A 24494-nucleotide genomic window follows, 5' to 3' on the forward strand; every position below is an offset into this window, starting at 1 on the left:
TAAGTTTATTATTATTATTATTATTACTTATTTATTTATTTAAATATATATTTTATTTTATTTTTTAATTTTTAATTTCCGTTACAAAAAACGTTCGATTTTATTTTCTTCGATTTTACTTTGCCAAAAAAAAAAAAATTTAGAAACCCCCCCCCCCGATACCCCCGATATGCAACCCCCCCTAAAATTAGTTTTTTAATTTAACAAATAATTTACGTACGATAAATTAATTAATAATTAATTACGTAATATTTAAAAAAAAATCATTATTATTATTATTATTATCATAACTTTTACGCGGTTTCGCACGTTTTTAACGTTTTTAACGTATTTTTTTTTTTTTAAATTTGATAATTATTATAAAAAAATTATTTTTTCATATTATAAACCAATAGTCTAAACGGTCAACTTTCGTTACTAATTAATTATTTAATTATTATTATTAAAACTTTTTATTACCCGTAGAAATTATTATTTATTACTTAAATTAATAATTTGTTTAAAAAAAAAAAAAAAACGTTTTATGTTAAATAAATAAATTAATTAAGGGAAATTTGGGTTGTAAATCTTCTGCTCATACCTTCCACAAACATAAAAAAATAATGTTAATAATAATAATAATTATTATTAGGGTGATATTTAATAACGAAGGGGGTAGGAGGAGAGGGGGAGAGAAATAAAGCATTTATAAAATTTAATTTCATCATAATAATAATAGCTTGCAAAAAAAAAATACAAAAAATAATTTCGACAGGGTAAAAAAAATATAAAACCGGGGTCACGTGATTGCTGAACAAAACCGCGGTCACGTGATTGCTGAACAAATAAAATTAAATATGAATGAATAAAAAAAAAAACCCTCCCCCCCTCGTTTGATAAAGAATATATCTTTATTTATTATGGCGACCGAACAAAAACTGCGTTTTATGCATTTCTCTTGTTGTTGTGAGGGGGGGGCAGGGGGGCAGGGGAAAAAATAATCTCGCGTCAAAATAAATAAAATTATTATTATTATTATTATTTTAATTAAATTATAACATGTTAATTACAATTAATATTTATAAAAAAAAAAAAAAAAATCATATTAATTGGATATCGAAGCCAGGGTTCAAGTGCAAGGGTGACAAGTCAAAGTCAAGGACCATTCCTATCATTCCCTTCCCTCCCCTCCCGTCCCGTTCCCCCTTATCACGGCTTCTAACATAGATCATAAATAAAATTTTTTTTTTTTTTTCGAGGTGACCTCTAATTAATTTTGCGCTTTGTCAATCAAATTATTTGAAACCTTTGCCATTTGATTACATTGATAAAAGGAAAAAACGTTTTTTTTTTTTTTTTTTTTTTAACTTATTTATGGAAACTCGGGTTAATAATAATAATAATAATAATAATAATAATAATAATAATAATGAAAAATTATATAAAAGTTATTAAATATTAAAAAAACACTTACAAATACGGGAAAAAAAAACTCATTTTAATTTTTTTTTCTTTTTTTCTTTTTCTTTTGCAGCACTGCCAGAATGTAAACTCAAATGCAAAGGACGTAAGTTATCTGAAATAATAATAATAAGTTTTATAGTTTATAGTATTTCTTTTTCTTTTTTTTTTTTTTTTTTCTTTCCGGAAAAAATAATTTAGTATTAGTTATGTCAATGAACAAATAAAAATCAAAAAGAAGGGAGTCATCCAATTATCCAATAAAAAAAAAATTTAGCAATTGTTGTTGCTGCTGGTGTTTGGTGTGTGTGTGTTTGTATCAATTGACATGCAATAAAGAGAGAGAGAAAACTATAAAATAGACCTATTAATCAATTGTCTCCAATCCCTGAATACCTGAAATTAAATAAATTTATTTATTATTTATGTAATTTACGACGCACACACACACACACACACTCAACTTTTTTTTTTGAACTGTAAAAAAAACAAACTTTGAATGATTATTACTATTTAATTTGTTACTTGTATAATTACAGAAAGTGGAAACTTTTTAAAACTTGAAGAAGGTGTCACTTATAATTATAATTTAGAAGGAAATACAGAAACTTACGTTCCAAAATCTAAAGGACCATTCGGTGAATCTGTTAAACTTAACTTTAAAGCTAAAGTTGAAGTTTCTTCACTTCCCGAATGTAAAACTGTTGTTCAACTCAGAAATGTGCAAGTCACTGGACCTGATGGAAAGGTGGGGGGAGGGGGGAAAAAGATTTTTATTATTATGTTTTCTTCTTTGAAAATTTCATATTGATTTTTTTATATATATATTTTTACCTCAATAGCCTTATCAAAGCCTTCCAAAATTAGAACAACATCCGTTGGTAGTGAGTCTTCACGGTGGGAAACTTGATTCTGAAGTTTGTGCCGCTCACGACGACGAATATGCTTCTTTGAACGTTAAAAGAGCTGTTGCTTCATTGCTTCAAGTTGGCGGTTCCGAAAGAGGAGGAAGCAATGTCGAAGTAAATATACATAATACATAAATTTCGTTGTTCTAGAAAATTATAATGTTTATTAAACAAATTATTATTAATTAATTTTAGACGGATGTTTTCGGTGTTTGTCCAACTTACTCAAAAGTGACTAAAGATGGAGAAGTGACGGTGGTTGCAAAACACAGAGATTTGGAAAAATGTCAATTCAGAGAAAAATTGAGACAATCATTTTTTGCCGTTTCTCACGGACACGAATCCGAATTACAGTCGTCACCATTGATGGACTCACAATATGAATCCGAACAAAGATTTAAAAATGGAGTTTTAGAAAGTGCTACCGTGAAAGAAGAATATTTGTTCAGGCCATTTTCTAACCGAGATAGCGGTGCCAAAACTAAAGTACTTACAAAACTAGTCTTCGAATCAAAAACTCCAGCTGCTCCACCAGGTACGCTCTCGTTTTACTTTTAAAAAAAAATATATTTTAACAAAAAATTTCTATTTAAAATGTAATGTAAAAATTTTCAGCTGTTTCCAATAACGAACCCAGACAGGTATTTTTTGAAAATCCTCATGAAACCGTAACGTGCACTGTACAAACTTTGATGACAGCTTTACATAAAGTAGCCGATAGTGAACATGCCGATCCATCAGTTTCTGCTCACGTCGGTAAAGACTTTGGTGACCTCGTGCGTTTAATGCGAAGAGCTTCAAAAGCAGATTTGCTTTCGGTTTACGGAAATTGTAAAGCCGGTGCCGGATTCAAAGACCGACAAGTAGCCAAGTACGTTTCTAAAAAAAAATAACAATTTAAAGTAATTTAAACAAAAAATTTTGCTAAAAATAATTTTCCCACCACGCAGGAAAGTCTTTACCGATGCATTATTTGCTGCTGGTAGTGCAGACTCGGTTGCGGCTGCTGTTGAATTGTTACAAAGTAACGAAGTCACTGGAAAATTTGCTAAATATTGGTATCTCAGTTTTGCTTTCGTTCGTCACGTTTCCGGTTCTACATTAACTTCAGTATTGGTAAATGAATTTTTTTTTTTATTTAAAAATCATGTTATTTTCTGAAAAAAATAAAATTAATAAGTTTTTTTGCTTTTTACAGACCCTTTTAGACAACCCAAAAGCACCATTTGAAGCATACCTTGGTGTTGGAGCATTAGCCGGTCACTACTGCCGTGAACACAATTGCGACGGTGTTCCTCAATTTGATCAATTATTGGCTAAATTCACCGAAGTACTCGGAACGAATGCAAAAGGTTCAAGAGAAAAGGAAAACCACGTAAGCCTCGTTGAATTTATTTAATTTTTGGTTTTTTTTTTCTTTCAATAGAGTCGTCCTGTAAAAAAAAAAATTATTATTAATTATTACAGGTAATAGCTGCTCTTAAAGGTCTTAGAAATGTCAAACATCTTAATGAAGAAACTGCCAATAAGGTGACTCAATTATTGAAAGATGGCCACGCTTCAACTCGTGTTAGGGTTGCTGCATTGGAAACTGCACAAACTGATGCTTGCCGTGGAAAGGTGATAAGAGCTATAAAGAAAAATATATTTCATATCATATTTAAATTTCAAATTTTCTGTAATGAAATAATTATTATTATTATTATTTTAGCTTCTCAAAGGAGCATCTGAAGTTTTTTACAATCGCGAAGAAGATTCCGAAGTGAGACTTAAAGCATTTTTAGTCATGGTAGAATGTCCCAATCCAAAACTTGCCAACAAATTAAGTGAATTTTTGGAAACGGAACCTGTCAACCAAGTTGGATCTTTTGTCACCTCTTACTTGCGAAACCTTAGAAGTTCTTCAAACCCAGACAAAGAACATCTCAGAGACGTTCTTTACAATGTCAAACCCAGAAAGAAGTTTCCATTCGACGTCAGAAAATTTTCCCGAAACCATGAATTCAGTTACAATTTCGATGCGTTGAGCACTTCGGCTTCCGTTGAATCAAACGTACTATTTTCGCAAAAAAGTTATTTGCCAAGATCCGTTAATTTGAATTTGACCACAGAAGTATTCGGACACGCTTTCAACTTATTCGAATTGAACGTCAGAGGTGAAAATCTTGAAAGAGCATATGAAAAATATTTTGGTCCTAAAGGATACTTCAGTACCCACAAACCAATGGAAGTTGTTCGCGATGCCACTCACGTGTACAAGGAAGTAAGAGATCGAGTTAAGGACAAGTACAGCAACTTTGTCAGTAGAAGCAGAAGAAGTGTATCCAGAGCCGATACAGACAATTTCGCATCCAAAGTTAAATTGTACAATTCGAAATTGGATTACAATGTTGACCTTGATTTATCATTGAGAGTTTTGGGTAACGAACTTTCTTGGGTAAACGTTGAAGATGTCGAAACTCCCTTTACTCCGAATGAAGTCGTGGACAAACTTTCTCATTTTGTTGAAAGCAATTTAGGAAAAGTCAAAGACTTAAATAAGGACTACAAAAATCATTTCCACTTCTTGGACACTCAATTAACATATCCAACGAGTATGGGATTGCCAATTCGTTTGAACGCTGTCGGATCCGGAGCATTGTACCTTAAATTTAACGTTAACTGCGATGTTGCCTCTTTTATGAAAGATCCTAAAAATGGTCAAGCAAAATTTGAATTAGTTCCCAGCGCTTCTGTCGACGTCACTGGAGAATTTTCAGTTGATGGATACGCCGTTGAAGCGGGAGTTAAAGTTTCCGGAAACCTTCACTCATCCACGGGATCTGAAGTTTCGTTGAAAATGCTCGACGGACATGGCTTCGACTTAAACGTTGGATTACCAGTTAAAAAATCAGATCTCTTAACCGTAAACACTGACGTTTTCTCTTTTGTTAGAGAACAAGGTCAAGTAGGTACCGAACATGCTTTAGAATTCAACGTTCCTAGAAAGGATTACCACGGATGTTTTGATCAACTTCAATCCCTCGTCGGTCTTACTTTCTGCGGTGACGTAGGTTTCCCAAGCGATCAAAAAACGCTTGTTTCTGGAGCAGCAAACTACCCGCTTAACGGTCATAGCAAAGTTTCACTTCGTATCGAAAAAGAAGATGAAACTTTAACTTCTTACCATGCTAGATTTTTCTTTGATCTCGCTAATCCCCAGAACAGAAGAGTCGAATTCAAACTTGATACTCCAGGAACTAAAGTCCCGAGGGAAATCAGTCTGTTGGCTGCTCTTACAACTCAACCGGAAAAAGCAGTTGATTTCCGTTTTGTTTCTCCATTGCATAGAGTTTCTGCCAAAGGAGCATTGACAAATAACGATCACGAATACACCATATCTGGTTTTGCTCGTTTAGACGATGCTCATGAGTACAAAGCCAGAGTTGGTTTCCTTAAAAACGGTCAAGTCTTCAAACCAGTTTTGGAATACACTCCTGTAGGTGGAGTTCCAACCGATGTTAAAGTAGAAGGAGAAGTTTTGGTTGAAAAAGGTGGTGACAGCCATAGAAGATTCACGTTCCGAGGATTAAGAATTTTGCATCCGTCAAGAACTTACACTGTTGATGGAACGGTCGAAATGGAAAAAACTTTCTGCAAAGCAGATTTGAACGTTGGTTATAACGAACATACCGTACATGTTAAATCTGATATATTGGTTGATAGAAGCTTGAAGCATGTAAAAGTTGACGGTGCCCTTTCGACTACACAATATCCCGAATTTAATTTTGCACTAAACTACGAATATAAGAAAGAAGACCATCAAGTGAGTCCTTTTGTCTTTACAAAATAACTACATAAAAAATTTCAAATAAAAAATTAAAAAAAATAATTTTCTTTTCAGGTTGAAAACAATCTTGTTGTTTCCCACGGCAGAGATTTAGCATCAACTCAAAACAAATTGACGCTCTATCAATTAGTGAGATATCATTACAAATCCCTTCAAGAATATGACGTATCTACCAAAAACTTACTTTCTTATCCAGTTTTTGGAGTTGAAGTCAGACTCGACGGTGGAATGACAAGAAAACATTTCAACTACGACGCCGAAGTCAAATATGGAAAATACAGAGCACATTCGAAATTGGATGCCAAAACAGCTTTGAAAGAATTGGGAGACTACGATGTAGACTTTGTCGTAAGTTTTTTCTTTTTTTTTTAAACCAAAACTTTTATCAAAAAAAATTAAATTTTAAACGTATTTCTTTTCTTCCTAATTTCTCAGCTTGCTGCTTTTGATAAAGAGCTTTGCTTATCGGCCAAAAGAGAAGTTGTCGATCCCTACAAGTCGAGATTTACACAAAAATTAGATTTGAAACCAGGAAAATCATACGATTTGGCAGCTGAAGTTGTTCATCACTTCGGAGGAAGCGAAATGAAATTTTCTGTTGTGGCCACGAGTACCAACTACCCCAATTACGTGTAAGCAACACTTCAATTATCAAATCACGCACGTGGCTTTAAAATAATAATTATTAAATTAAATGTAAAAATTTTCTTCTTACCACTAGTTTGGACGCTGGATTTGTAACCACTCCCGCATTGTTTGACGGTCATTGTAAAGTAAACGATGGTACAAAAGACTGCGTGGATGGTTTCTTGAAATTTTCAAAAGTTCCTCCGCGTCAAGGAAACTTTAAATTGTTTATCGACAACGTTCTTGATTCCCAAGGAGAATGTAATTTACATGAAAAAGTAACTGGTAGTTTTTCAGCACATTTACTTAACGTCAACACCGTTTTCAAGGGTATGTCATGAATCCTTCACCCTGAAACAAATCGTAAATTAAATTGTAAGAAATTTATACTCATAAAATACGAATTTTAGGATCGTTTGATTTGGCCAAAACGGAAAATAAATATGCCGGCCAAGTTCAAGCCTCATCTGAAAGAAACGGACAACCCAATTGGCAATTGTTTGTTAACACCGACACTGACGTACAAAGTACTTCGGTAAACTCGAGGTAAAAAATTTAAAACTCAAATTTTTAATTATTAATTTGAAATTTGAATTATCTATACGATTTATTAAACAGGAACAAAGTCAAACTTTCGGAAAAAGAATTAGAACTTAACTTCCACGGAGATTACAAAGGTAAAGATTTGGACACGAGTTTCGCGGGTGGTTACGAATTGACACTTCCAAGTGGAAAATTTTTGATGGGTAACACGAAATTAGCCTACAACGTCCTACACAAAACAATGTAAGTCATTTATGTTCGAGTAAAAAAAAAAAAAAAAAAAAATGTTACTTTACCAAATATTATGTTGCGAAAAAAAAAAAATCAATTTCTTATTGTTGCAGGAATGGAGATTTGTTTGTCGAAGTCGGTTATTCCGAACAAAGAGGAGGACATTTGACGAAATATTTCTTGGATTCTTATGCTAAAAACTTGAATTTGAAAAAATATTCCGTCGATTCCAAATTTGAAGTTGGTCGAGAATGTCCAAAAGGAAATGTTAAATTTTCCAATTTGTTCCGTTGCATGCCCCACGAAGAAACCTACATTATGGACGAAGAAGTAAAATATTTAAAAAATTAATTTTTAACTTATTAAAAAAAAAAAATTTTAATACTTTTTTTTTGTAAATTCCAGACAACCTTCACTGGAAGTTTAGTGAAAACTCCCTTTGAATATAAAGGACACGCGGTTTTTTCAAGGGCAGAAGCTAATTTTGATGTTTCTAGTAATTTTGGTGATTATAACTTTAAGAGCAGAGGAAAATTATTAACCGGCGTCGAAGATAAAGTCAGACATTTGGAATGTCAAACTGAATTGAGCACTCCTCACGAATCAGCGAGAAGAGTACAAATGGATTCCGTTTTTCATTTCGGCGTCGGTGATGAAACCAAACCTTTTGTGGTGAGAAACAAAAATTTATTATTTACTAAAATACATTTAAATTTGACAAAATACCTGAAATTTTTGTAAATTTGTTATAGGTACAACTTAAACAAGAATTCACGTGTAATGAAAAAATGTTTAAAGTTAACGGTGAAGCTGAATTACACAAGAAACATGGTAATTTGAAAGGTTCACTCATGCTTCCTGGAGAACCTAGACCATCAACACTTGATGTTAATTACAAACGAGAATTGGTCAACGGTAATTATAATATGTAATAATAATAATGATGATAAAAATCCATAACAAAGTGAAAAATTAAATTTTTTTTTAAATTTTAGATCTTAGAAAAACCGAAGTTTTTGTCAACGCCAATTACGATAATGACAAACACGTTAACGTAAACAGCGTTTTCGAATATAAAACTGGAGAATATATGCTCAACGGTCACGTGACCGGACAAACAAGCCTTCAAAAATTAAGCTCTTTTGATTTGCAGGTAAACACACATCATTTTTTCACATCAATGAAATAATAATAATCGTGTACAATTAATTATTATTATTATTATTAATTTTTGTAAAATTAAAGTTCGCTCACAAAAAACTATCGAGCACGGCTAGAAACACCGATTTCGGTTTAACCGTCAATGGAGAAAAAGTCGAAGGATTCTGTAAAATCGATCTTGCACCTAAACAACGTTTGGTAGATTTGACCGTCAACAGCGCAGGTGGAAAATCCCGTGTTTTCTACAAAGTAAACCATAAAAGCGATCGTCAAGTAACGAGTATGTTTAATCGTACCTGATTTATTAAATTCAAATTAATATCGTTCTATTATTGATTATCGAATTTTTATGCGAATTAGACGAAGCGCAATTCGTTTGGACATTAAATGGCGGAGGTCAATTAGATTTATCGTCAAACGTTGATATTGAATCCCACGACAATTTCCACGTTCTCATCAAAGTCAATTCTGAAAAGCTCAAAATCAACAAATTGAAACTCGAAGTTGGAAACAGAGCAACAAAGAGCGGAACCGGTAAAAAAATTAATTTCGCAGCTCAAACTGCTGACAAAAAAGGATTCGCCGGAAGGTAAGATTAAATTAATTTAAAATTATCAACGAAAGAAAATCGTAATAAATAAAATTATTATTTTTAGTGTAACTTACGCCATGAAAGAATTACCACACGGTTTCACACTTGAAGGAAAAGGTCAAATTGAATTCCAAGCCGCAAAACATCCTCTTACGTACAAAGCCGAATACAAAACATTAACTCGAGCCAACGATGGTGAAACTGGTACACTTTTCACGCTCAACTCTGATTTCGAAAAAGGAAGTTTTGTTCTTGAACAAAAACTTTCCGACAAAGAACTTTTCTACGTTAGTAAATTTTGCCGTGATAATGTTTGTGCCGTTTCTGAAATGAAAAATAAATTACAACTTTCAGGTATGAAATTATTTAAAATTTTTTTTTTTTTTTGCATGTGAAAAATTCATCAATAAAACTCTACAATCTTTTTCTTCTTTTCTTTAGACTTTAGTGAAATGAACCATGAAGCATTCCTCTTGTATCAAAATGATTTCCTTGAAAATCATTACACGTTTAAAGCTTTGAGTAAAACACACAGAAAAGGTTTCACCGTTAATCACGAAACTGGTTTGAATGTAAATGGAAAATCTTACAATCTTAAATACTACGTCAAACAAGAAGATGCAGGTAAAACAAAATTTACCCAAAATACAAAACCTTAACCTACGAACATTTTTTAAAAAAAAAATAATTAAAATTTCATTTCTAGGTTTGGTCCTCGATTTGCCAAGTCGTGAAGTTGCAGCTGTGGCTTCATACGATTTCCCACTTCATCTTTCAACTGGTAAACCAAATACTGATTTCAAAAACGTTCAGGTACGATTCGATGGTTCATTTTATTTGGATCGAAGAAACAAACCTAACGACAAAGGAAACTTATTCGTTTATGGTGATTTTGCTGCTACTAGTAAATCGCTCAGTTCTAAAGGAGAAGTTAAAATCACACATCCGGCATTGCACAAAGTAAGAAATGATGATTTTCCTTTTTGATTCTTAAATTTATTAAATTTCTCCATTACTAACTTCTTGTGTCCGACTGATTTTTGTTCAAAATTAGGATTTGGTACTCAGAGGAAAAGGAGCTGCTGCGGTGGATCAACGCCTCGTTGATGTATCTCTCGATGTTGATGTTTTCAATAGAAAGAATCAAAGAGTGACCTTAACTCTTACGGTCGATCACTTTAAAGCTGGCAACGGACACAACGTTACTGCAAGCACTGGATTAGTGAGCAAGGTACGTAATATTCAATCGCAAAAACAATGAAATAATACTTACAAGTAAAAATAATAATAAATTAAAATTTTCTCACAGGGAATGAACTTGGACGTTTCAACATCAAGTCATCTTTTTGCTGACGAACATGGACTCAGCGCTGGATCATTCTTGTACTACCACGATAGCAACAACGTGAGAAAAGAAGCCGGAGCAGTTTTCGAAGCTAATCCCAAACGTTTATACGCTATGGTAAACATATAAAATACATTCGATCCTTTTAAATTTTATAAAAAAAATAATTAACAAATAAAAAATTATTACCTAAAGGTAAGAGTTCCAGCTAAGGAATTACTTAGAGTTGATTCGGTTGTACAAGGTGAACCTCAACATCAAGTAGTTGATACCGAAATTAACATTGCCGAATTAAGGCACTACACTGTTAGAGTTGAAACAACAGGTTTGCATTCATTGCACGCTTCAATATGTCCAAAAGGTAAAAAAATTATTTTTTTTTCCAATTCGCAATGTAATTTCTTTTCCAATTCCTGCAAAAAATTTTTAAAATTATATTTTAGATAATCCCAACCATAAATTGTTTTTGACCGCTGGACTTAACCCGAAATTACTCGAATTTAAAGTCGAACATCTCGAAGGAGGAGCTACAGACAATTTATTAGCTGTTGTTTTGACATCGAGAAGCAACCAAGAAACTCAACCAAATTTTGAAATTAACAGCGAAAAAATCAAAGAAATAATGGTAATATTATTAAAATAAATTAAATATATCTCCACATTGCGATTTCGATTAAGTATTTTTTTGTAATTTTAGAAAAAATGTAAATCTACTGGCAAGGAAACAGTTGAACAATTGAAAAAATTGGTTGTTGACTTGTCCAAACAAACGGTTGAAGACTACAGTAACTTGCTCAAAGGTGTCAAAAAGGCACAACCCGATTTCAAACCTTTAGTACAATATTATCAAAATGAATTCGAATTGGCTCGTAAAGAATTAGCAGAAGATCCTTACTTTAAACATTGTTCCACTGTATTGTGAGTATCGCTGTATAACTTTTCCAACGAGTTTTACGTGTTTAAAAAACACTCAATAAACAACAACGAATTTTATTTTTTAGCCAAAATGTTTTTGGAGGAGTCATTGAATTTTTAGAAGAATACGTCAAAAAATTGGTTTCCTCATTTGAAAAACTCTCTCACGAAGTAGACGAAGTGCAAGTAAAATTAACTCAACTTTGCAAAGAAGTTTTGACAAGAGTCACGGAATCTTATGAAAAAATGGCCGAACCAGTTATGGGTGTATTCACACACTTATGCGATGGTGCTTGTGCAGTAGCTGAATACGGTTTAGACTTTTTGAAAGCTCACGAACCTGAAATTAAACATGTTTTAACCGGTGTCAGCGGCTACGTTCAAGGTACCACTATTAAATTTTATTAATTAAACATGAAATCAAAGGAATTTTTTCGATTAATTTTTTTTTTCTTACCGTAGAATTTACTCAATTTTTGGTCAATACCGTGGATCAAGTAAGACAAGAAGCTAGAGACTTTTTCAAAGTACTCGTCGATCAACTTAAAACTTTACCCATTTACACCACCTTCGAAGAAAAATACAAAGAACTTACCAATGTTGAATTACCACAAACTCTTAAAAACTTCTATTCCGAAATAACATTTGCCGTCGAAGACATGATGAAAACACCAGAACTTAAAGATTTCTTCGAAAACTTATTGGGTTATCTTTTCAAGGTGACGAATTTAATAAGACTGCGGTGAAATCTTTTTTTTTTTTTTCTCCATAATTTCATTTTCTTATTTTTAATTTCGATTATAGTTTCCAGTACCTTCCTTCTTGGTCAGATTGCCTAAAGTCGGACCATTCAAAGAATTTACATTTGTCCGTTATTTGAACTCTTTAACTGAATTACCATCGCTTTCCGACTTTTATTACACGTACAGACCATTAATGTATCCAGCTCGCAACGTACCACCATTTGAAGGTAATTAAAAACTGAAATTAATAAAATGTTTGTTATCAACAGTGTGATAAAATTACCTTTTTTTTTTTTTTAGCTCGTGCTTTGATCGCTGATTCTCACCATTTTTTTACTTTCGACCAAAAACACTTTGCATTTAAGGGCACGTGCTCTTACGTTTTGGCTCAAGATTTCTTAGATGGAAACTTTAGCCTTGTTGGTAACTTTGAAAATGGTAAAATCAAATCTGTGGTTATGAATGATGAACACGACACCGTTGAATTATTCTCTGACAATACCGTAAATACATTTTTATATAAATAATAATAATAATAGTAATTTTGCAGAACCTGTAAATAAAAAAAAATTATTTTTAAAATTATTTCGTAAGGTTTCTGTTAATGGCCAACATGGAGACTACCCAGTCGATCATAATAACTTCCACGGATGGGTCCGTTATGGAACATTCAATTTAAAACATAAATCTGGAGTTCATCTCACTAAATATCACAAACAAGATACTTTTGTTGTCAAAGTTTCTGGATTTTACTTCGGTCGAACCAGAGGATTGTTGGGAACCATTTCTAACGAACATTATGACGATTTCCTTTTACCAAATGGCCACGTAAGATAAATTTGCTTTAATATTTATTTTGACTTACTTCTATGTGTTTAACTTCAATTTAAATACCATTGATTTATTACTTACAGGTTGCTAAAGATGTTGTCGAATTTGTCGATGCTTATAGAGTTAACGAAGCTTGTCCAAGCTGTGTTGAAGTACCGAGTGTTCAAGAACGCGTTCCAGAATGTACTAAATTTTTCTCAAGCGAATCAAGTCTTTCTAAAGGATTCCCCTTGGTAAATCATGAACTCTACAGAGAAGCTTGTGATCAACTTGTCTCAGGATCTCCTGACAAATTGAAATCTGCTTGCGATGTTGCTGCTGCATATGTATTAGCACTTAAACCACACTATCCATTCACACTTGATGTTCCGGAGGAGTGCGGTAATAATTAAATCCCATTAAAACCTACAAATTTGAAAAAATTTATGATTAATTTACATTTAAATACTTTAATTTTTTGTAGTTAATTGTGTAATTAATGGCCAACCAACAAACTACGGACAAGATTTAACGGTACAATCACCACAAGGCAAAGCCGATGTAGTTATTGTATTTGAACAATCTGCATTTAACAATCAAGTATTTAAAGAATTGTTAACGCCATTAATGCCAGTTCTCAAACAAGATCTTGAACAAAAAGGATTAGGGTAAAGTTTATTATAAATACACGCGTTAATTTAAGAAAAGAAAAGAAATTTTAACTCATGAAAACAAATTTGCACGTTATAGAGACGTGAATTTCGCTTTGATTGGATACGGAGGCCCTGATCATGATTATCCAGTTCATTTTGGCAATAACGGAAAAGTTACATACGAAGGAAATGCTGATAAAATTAAATTTAAAACTGAAGAAGATCCTAAACCAAATTATGAAAAATGGGAAGATAAATTAAAATTTGTCATTAATTTTGTTAAAACTGAATTAGGTAAGAATTTAATAACAAGTTGTTATAAATGGCTAAACGGCGTTTAAAGACATTTAAAATTAGATTAAATTAAAATAAATTTTTAATAATACTCTTTTTTCTCTCATTTGTCCAACAGGACACGAACCAATTGTATCAGCCATGGAAGAAGCTAATATTTACCCATTCAGACAAGGAGCTGCTAAAATCATTCTTTTGGTGAACTCTCAAAGTTGTCCTCTCAGTCCAACATTCCCATTTTCAGTAAGTTAGAACGTTGTTACAAATGACAGGTATTTTGATTCACACAGCAGTTGTTTTACTTATTCATATTTTTTATTTCAGTTACAAGTACCTAGAACTTTGAGCATTAAAAAGTATTACAAAGATTTAGGATTGCAATTTCACTTGATAACTCCATTGTCAAAAACAATGACAGTAAGCAACAAACCTGAAGCTGAATTGAAGAATGTTGTCGGTTTTGATGCAGAAAAAGTGTACACTTTTGCTGATGCTAAAAAGAATGAACTTGAAGGAGATGCCAATGTTAGACCACATTTAGTTTACAACCATGATTTATGTGTTACATTCTCTCAATATGTAAGAAAACATGGATAACCTAAATAACCTAAAGTAAAAATGTTAATATAATACAATTACCATTTGTGTGTTTGCAGAATGGTGGAGCAGCTTTCAATTCCAACGTTTTTGCTCATGCCAAACCTGAGCAACAAAAGAAATTCATTCATGTGGTTTCCAAGAGAATTGCACAAGGAGCTGTGGCTCATCACTTTACTGAAAGTTGTTCATGTGCTTTGTATCACGGAGTGTTTTCATACCCTAAATGTAGAGTAGTCGGACACGCTTAAAATTACCTATTTTTGAAAGACAAAAAAATTTTTTTTTAAGTAAAGTTTTTATACTTTTTTTTTTTTTTTTTTTGTAAATTTATTTCAATATTCAATTACTTATATAACTTACGTAATGTTAATTCGGGGAAGAAATTCCTTTTTATATATATATATAATGTTTTTTATTAGATAAATTAAATTGAGACTGACGCCCAGTTATAAAAAATTTTAAAATGTCCAAATTTTTCTTTTAAATTTTATGATACAGTGAAATTATTCATTTATTTTAAAAATTTGGAGTTATTTTTATAAATATATATGCGTGTAATAAAAAAAAATTTGAACATTATTTAAAATTGAAGCGCTTCGAAAATTTACTTTTTTTTTTGTCAATGTAAAAAATGTGTAAAAAATTAATTTTTCAAAATATAATACTTTGTACCATTATTCTGGTTTCATTTTTTTTAAAATTAACTTTAAAGAACAAAAAAATTATTATTATTATTATTAAAAATACTTACATAACATTAATTAATCCTTACTCGGACAAAAAATACATAAATTTTAATCGGAAACCAAAAATGATTTTTGAAAAATTTCAACGGCTTTTTGAAAGAATTCTTTCGAATTTTCTATGACGCCAAAAAAAAAATTGTCGCGCTTTTGCTAAAACGAAAAAATTGTAAGTTTAGCAGAAGACAATATCGATTATTTACCTTTAGTATAAAGTATTATTTACAATATTCAAAATGTAATTCTTAATTCAATAAATTTTGAAAGAAAATTATTATTAGTTAATTAATTAATTTCAAAAAAAAAAAATGGAAGACGCTTATTCCAAAAACTCACACAGGGAAAGAATTTTGTGGGATTTAAAAAGCATAATTAAACAGGTGAGATAAAGAAAATAAAAAAAAAAGTGATTGTAATTTTTTTTTTTTTTTTTTCAAGTAAAATTTACAAAAAAAATTTTTTTTTATTATTAAAATTTTTAAAATAGATATATCACGAATCTGCAAAACACGAATTAAGCCCCGAAAATAGAACGTATATATGCCTGAAACTTGTTAAAAATTTAGATGAAACATTGTGTTATGGTTTAAAACAACTTTACTTAGGCTATTGGAAACCTATTTGTGAAGTCCTACATCCTCAAACACTTCAGGCTGTGGAACAGTTACCAGTGTCTAATCAGTCTGAAAGCAATAGTTTAATGAAAGGAAGAGCATGGATTGCTTTATCTTTGAAAGATGATTCATTCATTAATTATATTCAATGCTTTATAAATGAGGGTTGTTTAGACAGATTTTACGAAGACTGGAGTATACTTAGATTCAGTGATGCTTGTAATAGTTTCTTGTCAATACTGTCAGGATTAGAAAATGTTAAATTTAATTTTGATGTTGTAAGTTTTAACAAAAGTAATGCTGTTTTATTTAAAAATTTTTACTGGTGTAATTAATTTAGTAATTTTGTAGGACTATGTAAATAAACCATTGGCGAATTGCAATTTACAATTAAAATTGCCTGGAAATGAAGAGTGCAAATTTATACCGCTTAACTTAAAAGGATCAAAGGGTAGTATAGATTTAGGAACATCTAGTTCTTCTCTTACTTCACCTGTAGATTCAGGTGTTCATACCCAAGATTCATCATCTGATATGGAACCATTTTCAAATGATAAAGAATTTGAAATTGACTTGTTAAATGGAAATGTCCCTCCAGATACAGTATTAAGAAGGAAACATAAAAAAAATGCCAAAAGACATGTTTCCTTTCATGAAGATATTATAAATAAAAGTTCTGAGAAATGCAGAAAATTAAAATGGGATTCTGAGAATTTAAGGTATTCTTGGAGCGGGGAAGAAATCGATTCGAGTATTTTAAAAGAAAAACAATTTATAGAAATGAAACCGTATGATAATAATAACAGGAGCACTCCTCTGAAAGAACTTAATATGAATGAAAGAGGAACACCAGAAGGAGAAGAAACACCATCTGAAATAGAACGATTAAAAAACAAACAACCCCAGAAATCGGTTATTGTTAAAAGATTTCTATTGAGCATAAAAAATCAGTCAAAAGTTAAGCATCAGTGCAAAAGGTTTAATAATATAAATAACAGTTTAAAAAATTATAAAATTGATGAAAAATTGATAAATGAAGTTAATGTTGAAATAGAAAATGAGTTAAAACAAATGAGTAAAGTTCAAATATCGAAAAATGAAGTACAGTTAAATCCGTTGATGATAAAAGACATGATTAGAAATCAGTCTGTATATAAAGCATATAAATTAAGGGATTATTTATTTATTATAACAGACAGTAACATATATTTAATAAATAAAAATTTAGAAATGAAAAGAATAAATTTAAAAAATTATCTTAAAATAGTCGTGTATCCAGATTCACACGCTTTTTCAATATACGAATATGATAATGAATTACATACCTTTATAACCGGAGATGGAGAACTGACCAATGAAGTGCTTGGAAAACTTGAATTTTTAATAAGGCGAAACCAATTAGAATTTCCACAATTTTATTTTTTAGATTATAACGATTTTAAATTTGTTAAAAATAACTTCGTTGAAAAACTAGTCGTAGATAAAAAAGATGACATTTTATATTGCGGAGCCGTTCATTTGGATAAAGAAAATGACTTGACAAATTCCATATTACCAAATTCAAAACGCGGATTTTTAATGTACAGGTTTCTCCAAGGCGGTGACGGATGGATTCCAGGAGATTTTTGCTTGAGGTGATTTCTTTTTTTTTTGTTTATTTTCTTATTTCATAACGGCACACTTAACAACCTTACATTTTGTGTTTTAAAATTTTCAGAAATGGAGTTTTGTACCTTTTCGGTGACGACACAAATTTACCAAAATTAGCCATAAACATAGCTACCGGTTGTCAATCGTGCAACAGGACGAAAAATCCCGACAGACCTCACACGTTTCAAATCACATTGATCGATGGAAAATTCGAGAATTTTAACAGTCTAAGAGAGAATAACGTGACCAAACAAAAATCATCCAAATCCGAGTCTCGTAAAATATTTTCCGGCATTCGTCAAAGAGTAAATAAAATGTGGTCGTTTGGAAATTCAAAAAATTCATCTAGCATAATTGAATTTGCTGCTGCTAACGACTACGACCTCTCCGAATGGTTTCAAATGATAATACAAGCTTCATGCGGTGTAAATTTTTTTTTATTGAAAATAAAATAACAAATCCGTTTAAATTCAAATTAAAAATAAATTAATTACCTTTTTTCAATTCGAAGGATTCTTGCGAAGAAGCGCATAAGGAAAATCTATTGGAGGGAACATTATGGCTCACTCAGAATTCATTGATTATAACAAATGAAATATGGTGGCTTAATTCCGATCTCGATATCATTTCTTGTGCTCGACTAAGAGATGTAGCAGCATTTAAAATAGGAGAATGTGAAAAAGACTTTTTTACTGTGATAGTAAGTTTTATTAAAAGGTTCAATAACAATAAAAAACGGAAGTAATAATAATAATAATAATAATAATAATTTTGTTTTGTTTTAAAGGAATTCATTTGCATGGAAGCAAATAGTACATCCGGTGATTGGATTTTATATTTAAATTCGAGGGAAGAATTAAATAAATTGACGTCGAAATTGAAATTATTATGGAAAAGCAGAGAAAAATTCCCGTGTTACGAATTAGAAAAAGGAATATTATTAAATCGTTGTAAAAAATCACAGGAAACAATTTCTGATAATTATTGGAGCCTTCTTCTTTTACAGTAAAAAAAACACTCAGATCACATTCACATGGGTGGGAAAATGCTTTAAACTCCATGTTGGAAAATTCATTGAAAGCTTTTTCATGTTTTCTTTTTTTTTTTTTTTCTGTTGCAAAAGCTTGTTTACATTTTATTTTAAGTATTTTTTTTTTTTTTTTACAGAGTTTATTAACACTTCGACTGAATATTTTAAATATGTTTAAACATGCTTTGAAAATAATGTTTCATCGTTAAAAGATGTAGTTGTGTGTGTGTGCGTGTGCGCGTGTGTGGTTGTGATTACCATGAGAAAAAAACGCTTTACCTTTTAGTAATAATTATTTAATTTTTTTTTTTTTTTAATTTAACGTTCAAACCTTTGTTTAAACAACAAAAAAACTTTACATATATAAAAAAATGCTTATTTTATACGTAGTATATATATATAACGCAATATTATTATTATTATTATTATTATTATTTAAAGAAGAAAACTGATTTTTGTTTGTTTTATTTTGATTTTTTATAAAATTTTATTGTTTTATGTTTTTAAATTTTTTTTTGTATATAAAAGACTAATATATATATATGTATTTTTATAATTTACTATTAGAATTCTATGAATAATAATAATAATAATAATAAATTGTAAAAGGTTATTAACCTCGTTGAGGTTTAAACAAAAGGGGAAAAATTTGTTTTTCTTATGATGAATAATCGTTTATTTTATTTTATTTATTTATTTTTATTTTATTTATTGACAAAAATTGAGGGAAAACTAAATGATTCATAATATTCGCGTATTATTAAATATTTATAAATATAATAAAATAATTAATTAATCAATAATTATTTATTAATCATTTTATTTTATTAATTAATTAATTTTTAATACAAAAATTCGTACGAAGAAGAAAAAATTATTATTATTTATTTTTTTTTTTGTTTTTCGACGTAGTAGAAGCGCACAAATAATTTAATAAAAATGGAGAAATTTATTATTATTATTATTATTATTATTATTATTATTATTATTATTATTATTATTATTATTATTATTATTATGTAAATGTGAAATTTTTAATCTTTTGATTTCGTTTTAATAAAAAATAATTTTTTTTTTTTTAATTTTAATAAAAAAATGTGATAATTATTATATTTTAGATTATATATATATATGAACGATTTGTACCTTAATTAAGGTGATTGATAATAATAATAATAATATTAAAATCATTTTGTTTTCGTATTGATATCAAAGAATTAAAAATTTTTTTTATTAAAATGTTTTGATTTTTTTTTTTTTTTTTTAATAAATTATTATCAAGTCTTATTCATATAAATTTTATTATTATTATTATCATCATCATAATATTTGATTTGTAATGATGCGGTTGGTGCTTATGCGAAAAATAAATAAAATAAAAAAAAATTTGGAATTAAATTTATTATTATTATTAATATTATTTGATTTTTTTTTATTTTGTTTGTCTTATCAGTCTACCTTTCCCATTCAAAAATTATTATTATTATTACTATTAATATAATTATCCGGGAAAATTTTTTAAATTAATAATAATAATAATATTGATGATGTATTTAAAACCTCCCAACATCATTTTAACGATGGTATTAATTATTATTATTATTATTTGTGAGCGGTTCGTTTTGAATGAATAATAATAATAAAACATATATGAAAAATCACAATTTATTTATTATATTTATATTTATATATATTTATTTTTATTTATTTTTTAATTATTTTTTAAATTGCTAATGTGACAATGTGAAATTAATTTAAGCCATAAATTAAAATTCTTTTTTATTTATTTATTTATTTATTAGTCTTCAGATTTTATTTTAAAAAAATCTGAGGATTGATTGATTGATTTTCATTAAAAGATTTTGGTCTATAATTTGATGATATTTTCATACCTAAGAACCGTGACACACACACACACACACACACACCTTATCATTCCTTCCTTAATTATTCTCCTCATGGTGTAGAAAGTTAGGTTCAATTAAAATAAATACTAATTTTTTTTTTTTCCTTTTTTTGTCTCCTTTTTTTTTCCTTTTTTTTCCTTTGAAACCTGAATAAATTGACGGCAAATAAGAAAATTTATTTCTTGAATAATATTACTGATACTTAACAAAAACTCAAAAGGAACGAAAATAAATAGAAAAAAAAAAAAGAAAATTTCTAAGCCACAATAATAATAATAAAAATAATAATAATAATAATAAAAACATTATTTAACTTTCAACAAAAAAAAAAAAAAAAAAAAAAAAGAGGGGGAAAAAATTTTTTTTTTTTTTTAAGGTTTTTTTCTTTTTCTTCTTTTCTTTTTTTCCTTTTCCTTTTTTCCTACAAAATTTTTTTTCTTTTTCCCTTCCTTTTCCTTGATTTTTTTTTTTTGGATTTTTTTTTTAAAATTTTTAGGATTTTTTTTTGTTTTTTTTTGTTTTTTTTTTTTTGGAATTTTCATATTTAATCAATTATAACGTAAGGCAAAATGTGTAACAATTCTCCGTTGTAGGAAGTTTTCGAGACGCATTCTTGCCATTCCCGAAAATTATCATTATGACTTCCTTTACTATTAATAACATCTAAATTATTTGAATTTCTATCTAATTGTTCATTATTATTACCAACAGTCTCCATATTTGGTTTTAAATTTGGTTTCGGTTCTTTATCACCGTCATTTATATCCTCTATTGGAACTTTTAAACCGTGATTTAAATTTTCGACGAATGCTCCGTCGTTCCAGTTCCCGTTAACCCCTTCTATGTGTTGGCTGTGAAGGCAGTCGACGTCTCTCTCGGTAACTTTAACTTCACGGGTCTCATCCTCCCCGCTACTACAACTACTCGATTCCGAATCCGACCATAGTATTTCTTCCGGATTTATTAATGGTAATTTTGCTAATATTTCTTCGACCGTTTCTAATTTTTTTTCCTTTGGTGGGATGTCCTCTTCTCCTCCGTCGATTTTCTCCACGTCAATTATGTCCTCCTCAACGGGCTCTAATACTTCGAGAGATTTTGAAGATTCCGATGCGACTCCGGGAACTAGTATTAAATCAGACACTCGCGAATGGGGTCGCGAGTCGGGTTTAAAATTCGATTCCAAAATTTCCCCTTTGACGTCGTCGTCCCTACTCCTACTATTATGATCCTCGTTTTCCATCGATTTGTGACCGAAATCGTCTTCGGCCTCATTTTGGGATCTGAGAAACTTGTGAATGTGTTCCGTTTTCGACAGCGTCATATCGTAATCGCTAATTTCATTTTTGTTAAATAATTTATGGCTTGGACTCGTGTTCCTTGATTTTTCACCGTCGACTCCCAAACTCGACCAAGTCTTATTCCTTAAATTGTCTAAACTAGATTCTTTTTGTATACACTCCAATAACTCTCTTGTCGTTTTCACCTTCGGATTTCGAACGATGGAAGCCATTTTTTCTTTGACCACATCGTCCTCGTACCTATTGAATGATATATTTTTGGGTGCATTTTTTGAACCTTTCTTTCGACCCCGTTTCCTTGGAAAATCAGTTTGTTCACTAGGCACTTGACTCGGATCTTCACCCGTCTTATCCTCATTCAAATTAATTATTTCTGGCACTTTGCAGTCGTAAACACCATTTAGTTTTTGTTTTTTAGATATTCTATCTTCCTCTTCCTCCGATGACTTTCTTAAGCGCTTGTTTGCTGGACTGTTTTTAGGCACTAAATTACTATTTTGATTAGATTCCGAAGAAGTTATATATTTAAGTTTATTTTTATTCTTTGGAGGTCGACCCCGCCCTCTAGGAACTCCAGAAGGAGGACTCGACAAAGGAGGCCTGCCGCGTCCACGTTGCTCTATTTTTGAAGGATCCAAAGGAGGCCTTCCGCGCCCCCTGTGAACCTCTGAGTCAGAATGGTCCAAAGGCGGTCGTCCGCGAGGACGGGACGGACTCTTCAGTACATTCATTGTGGTCCGATTTAAAGGCGGTCGCCCTCGTCCCCGGGGAGGAGGAGATGAAGTTGACTGTTCTGGTGTCCTCGAGATACCAATGCCGGAACCAAAGTTCGCCGTGGCATGTTCACCACTTGAATGTGGTAACTGCAGTGATTGATTTGATTTGGAAGATGGAATTTGAGATCTAAATAAAAACAAAAAAAACCTTTTAATAAAAAAAATTTCAACACAAAAATTAAATGATTTTCTTGAAGGCACCATTCGAAACTTACTGGGGTGAAATATTCGGTGAAACTACATGACGTTGACTACCTGGAGACAATGATAATCTATTATCAGGTGACATGGAATTTATTCTAGAAGTCGGTGAAGACGGCTGGGATCGTTTCAGACTTAATGCCGGAGAAATTGGACACTAAAATTTCATAATAACCTTTACAATTTTTTTTTAAATAAAGTAAAGTTTTATGTTTATGAACGTTCAACGTACACTTCTATTCCATGAGCCTGGACTAAGGGATCGTCCAATTGCAGGACTTACGATTCGGCCAGTACCTATGGATGGCCGAGTACCATTTTGACTTCGTCCTGTTCCCCCATCAGCCCCCACAGAAGCATGAGGTGTTATCATGTCACGCCACTTACGAACCAGGTCTTTGGCTCTCTTAGCGACCTGTTCATTTGAAGTTTTTCGTCTAAGTTCGTTGACATATTTTCCAAGTCTAGTGGTCTAAAAAAAAAAAAAAAATTAGAAAATAATTATTATTCAGTCAACTATTTTTCTCCATTTATTACCACTAAATACATATTGTGTTAAATCATGCAACAAAGCTATTGATACCAATCATAACATTAACGTTTCAAATAATACATAAACTTATTTATTAACAACTTCAATTGAAAATAATAATAATAATAAAAACTTGGGCTCGAAATGAATTTTAGCAACAAGTGCCAAGTCTTGGAATGTACACAAAATATTTCACTTCATTTGTTGCTTTATTAAAATATTGATACAGGTGTTCAGTAATTTCAATAGTATTTTACTCTATCACATCACTAATTTTATTTTTTAAAATAGAAAAACCAAAGCGATTATTTAAGTTAAAAAAAAAAAACTGAAAAATCCCAAAATATAATTTTAATAAATTGATTTTTATTTTTAATAATTCAAATTAAACTCGCTCATAATTTTATAATTAATAGTTTTAAGAAAAAACTATTAATGTATTTTATTGAAACTACATGAAAACAAACGATTGATACTACAACAAAAAAGCATGGTTTCCCTTTTCGATTAATCGATTTTGTTCGAGAAAAAAAAAGCATTCAGTATTTTTTTATATACTGAAATCAAATTAATAAAACAAAAAATTTTCAATAGCTTTGTTAGTAAAATGTATTGTATACTTAATATAATGTTTTTTTTTTTTTTTTTGTAACTTACTTCCAAATCTTCCTTTGTGATTGGTGTTCTTTCCAAAAATGCCCAATGATTTCCACAACAACTGGGCATGTCCCACAACTTTAAATAAAAATAGGTCACTTAAATAATCTAATAATTTGTTTTACAAATTTATTTTTAAAAATTTTTGCAAATAGAATAATAAAAAAACAATTTGTATATTAAAACTAATATTTTATAGAAAATAAATAATTTAACGAGAAAAAATACATGAATTTTTATAAAATTTCGATGGATAATGAGGTGTCACCTCAAAAGTGATTTTCAAAATTTTTCTTTAAATTGTGTGCTTATTTATCTACTTTTAATAGAAAAAAAGTTACTTTTATCTAATATATACATTTATACAGAATATATATTGAAAATACAATCAA

The 24494-nt window shown here is 30.3% G+C and overlaps 3 protein-coding genes across 3 annotated transcripts; 2 read left to right on the forward strand and 1 right to left on the reverse strand.

The window, feature by feature from the left end:
- Positions 1-1535: 1535 nt before the first annotated feature.
- Positions 1536-14939, forward strand: Phum_PHUM154960 (apolipophorins precursor, putative; the record flags this gene model as incomplete). Its single annotated transcript, XM_002424770.1, has 39 exons — positions 1536-1546; positions 1984-2188; positions 2283-2462; positions 2544-2883; positions 2964-3219; positions 3299-3464; positions 3547-3723; positions 3816-3968; positions 4060-6153; positions 6232-6525; positions 6613-6809; positions 6899-7134; positions 7215-7350; positions 7423-7590; positions 7692-7908; positions 7984-8247; positions 8331-8493; positions 8574-8731; positions 8824-9019; positions 9100-9328; positions 9396-9685; positions 9773-9955; positions 10038-10291; positions 10386-10562; positions 10641-10793; positions 10872-11037; positions 11120-11301; positions 11374-11594; positions 11678-11976; positions 12054-12310; positions 12396-12561; positions 12635-12837; positions 12929-13162; positions 13249-13546; positions 13629-13812; positions 13895-14091; positions 14210-14334; positions 14416-14670; positions 14748-14939. The coding sequence occupies 39 exons, from the start codon at positions 1536-1538 to the stop codon at positions 14937-14939; spliced, it is 9876 nt and encodes a 3291-aa protein (XP_002424815.1).
- Positions 14940-15742: 803 nt separating this feature from the next.
- On the forward strand, positions 15743-18707 carry Phum_PHUM154970 (uncharacterized protein; the record flags this gene model as incomplete). Its single annotated transcript, XM_002424771.1, has 8 exons — positions 15743-15814; positions 15922-16326; positions 16400-17005; positions 17111-17246; positions 17328-17682; positions 17766-18121; positions 18223-18398; positions 18486-18707. The coding sequence occupies 8 exons, from the start codon at positions 15743-15745 to the stop codon at positions 18705-18707; spliced, it is 2328 nt and encodes a 775-aa protein (XP_002424816.1).
- A 2472-nt stretch (positions 18708-21179) lies between these two features.
- Phum_PHUM154980 (uncharacterized protein) lies at positions 21180-24171 on the reverse strand (the record flags this gene model as incomplete). The annotated part of the gene is made up of 4 exons (XM_002424772.1): positions 21180-22839; positions 22928-23070; positions 23146-23328; positions 24103-24171. 4 exons carry the CDS (start codon positions 24169-24171, stop codon positions 21180-21182), a joined length of 2055 nt encoding a protein of 684 aa, XP_002424817.1.
- Positions 24172-24494: the final 323 nt, after the last annotated feature.

The sequence above is a fragment of the Pediculus humanus genome, genomic scaffold, assembly GCF_000006295.1.
Source record: "Pediculus humanus corporis 1103172107500 genomic scaffold, whole genome shotgun sequence".
Lineage (NCBI taxonomy): Eukaryota > Metazoa > Arthropoda > Insecta > Psocodea > Pediculidae > Pediculus > Pediculus humanus.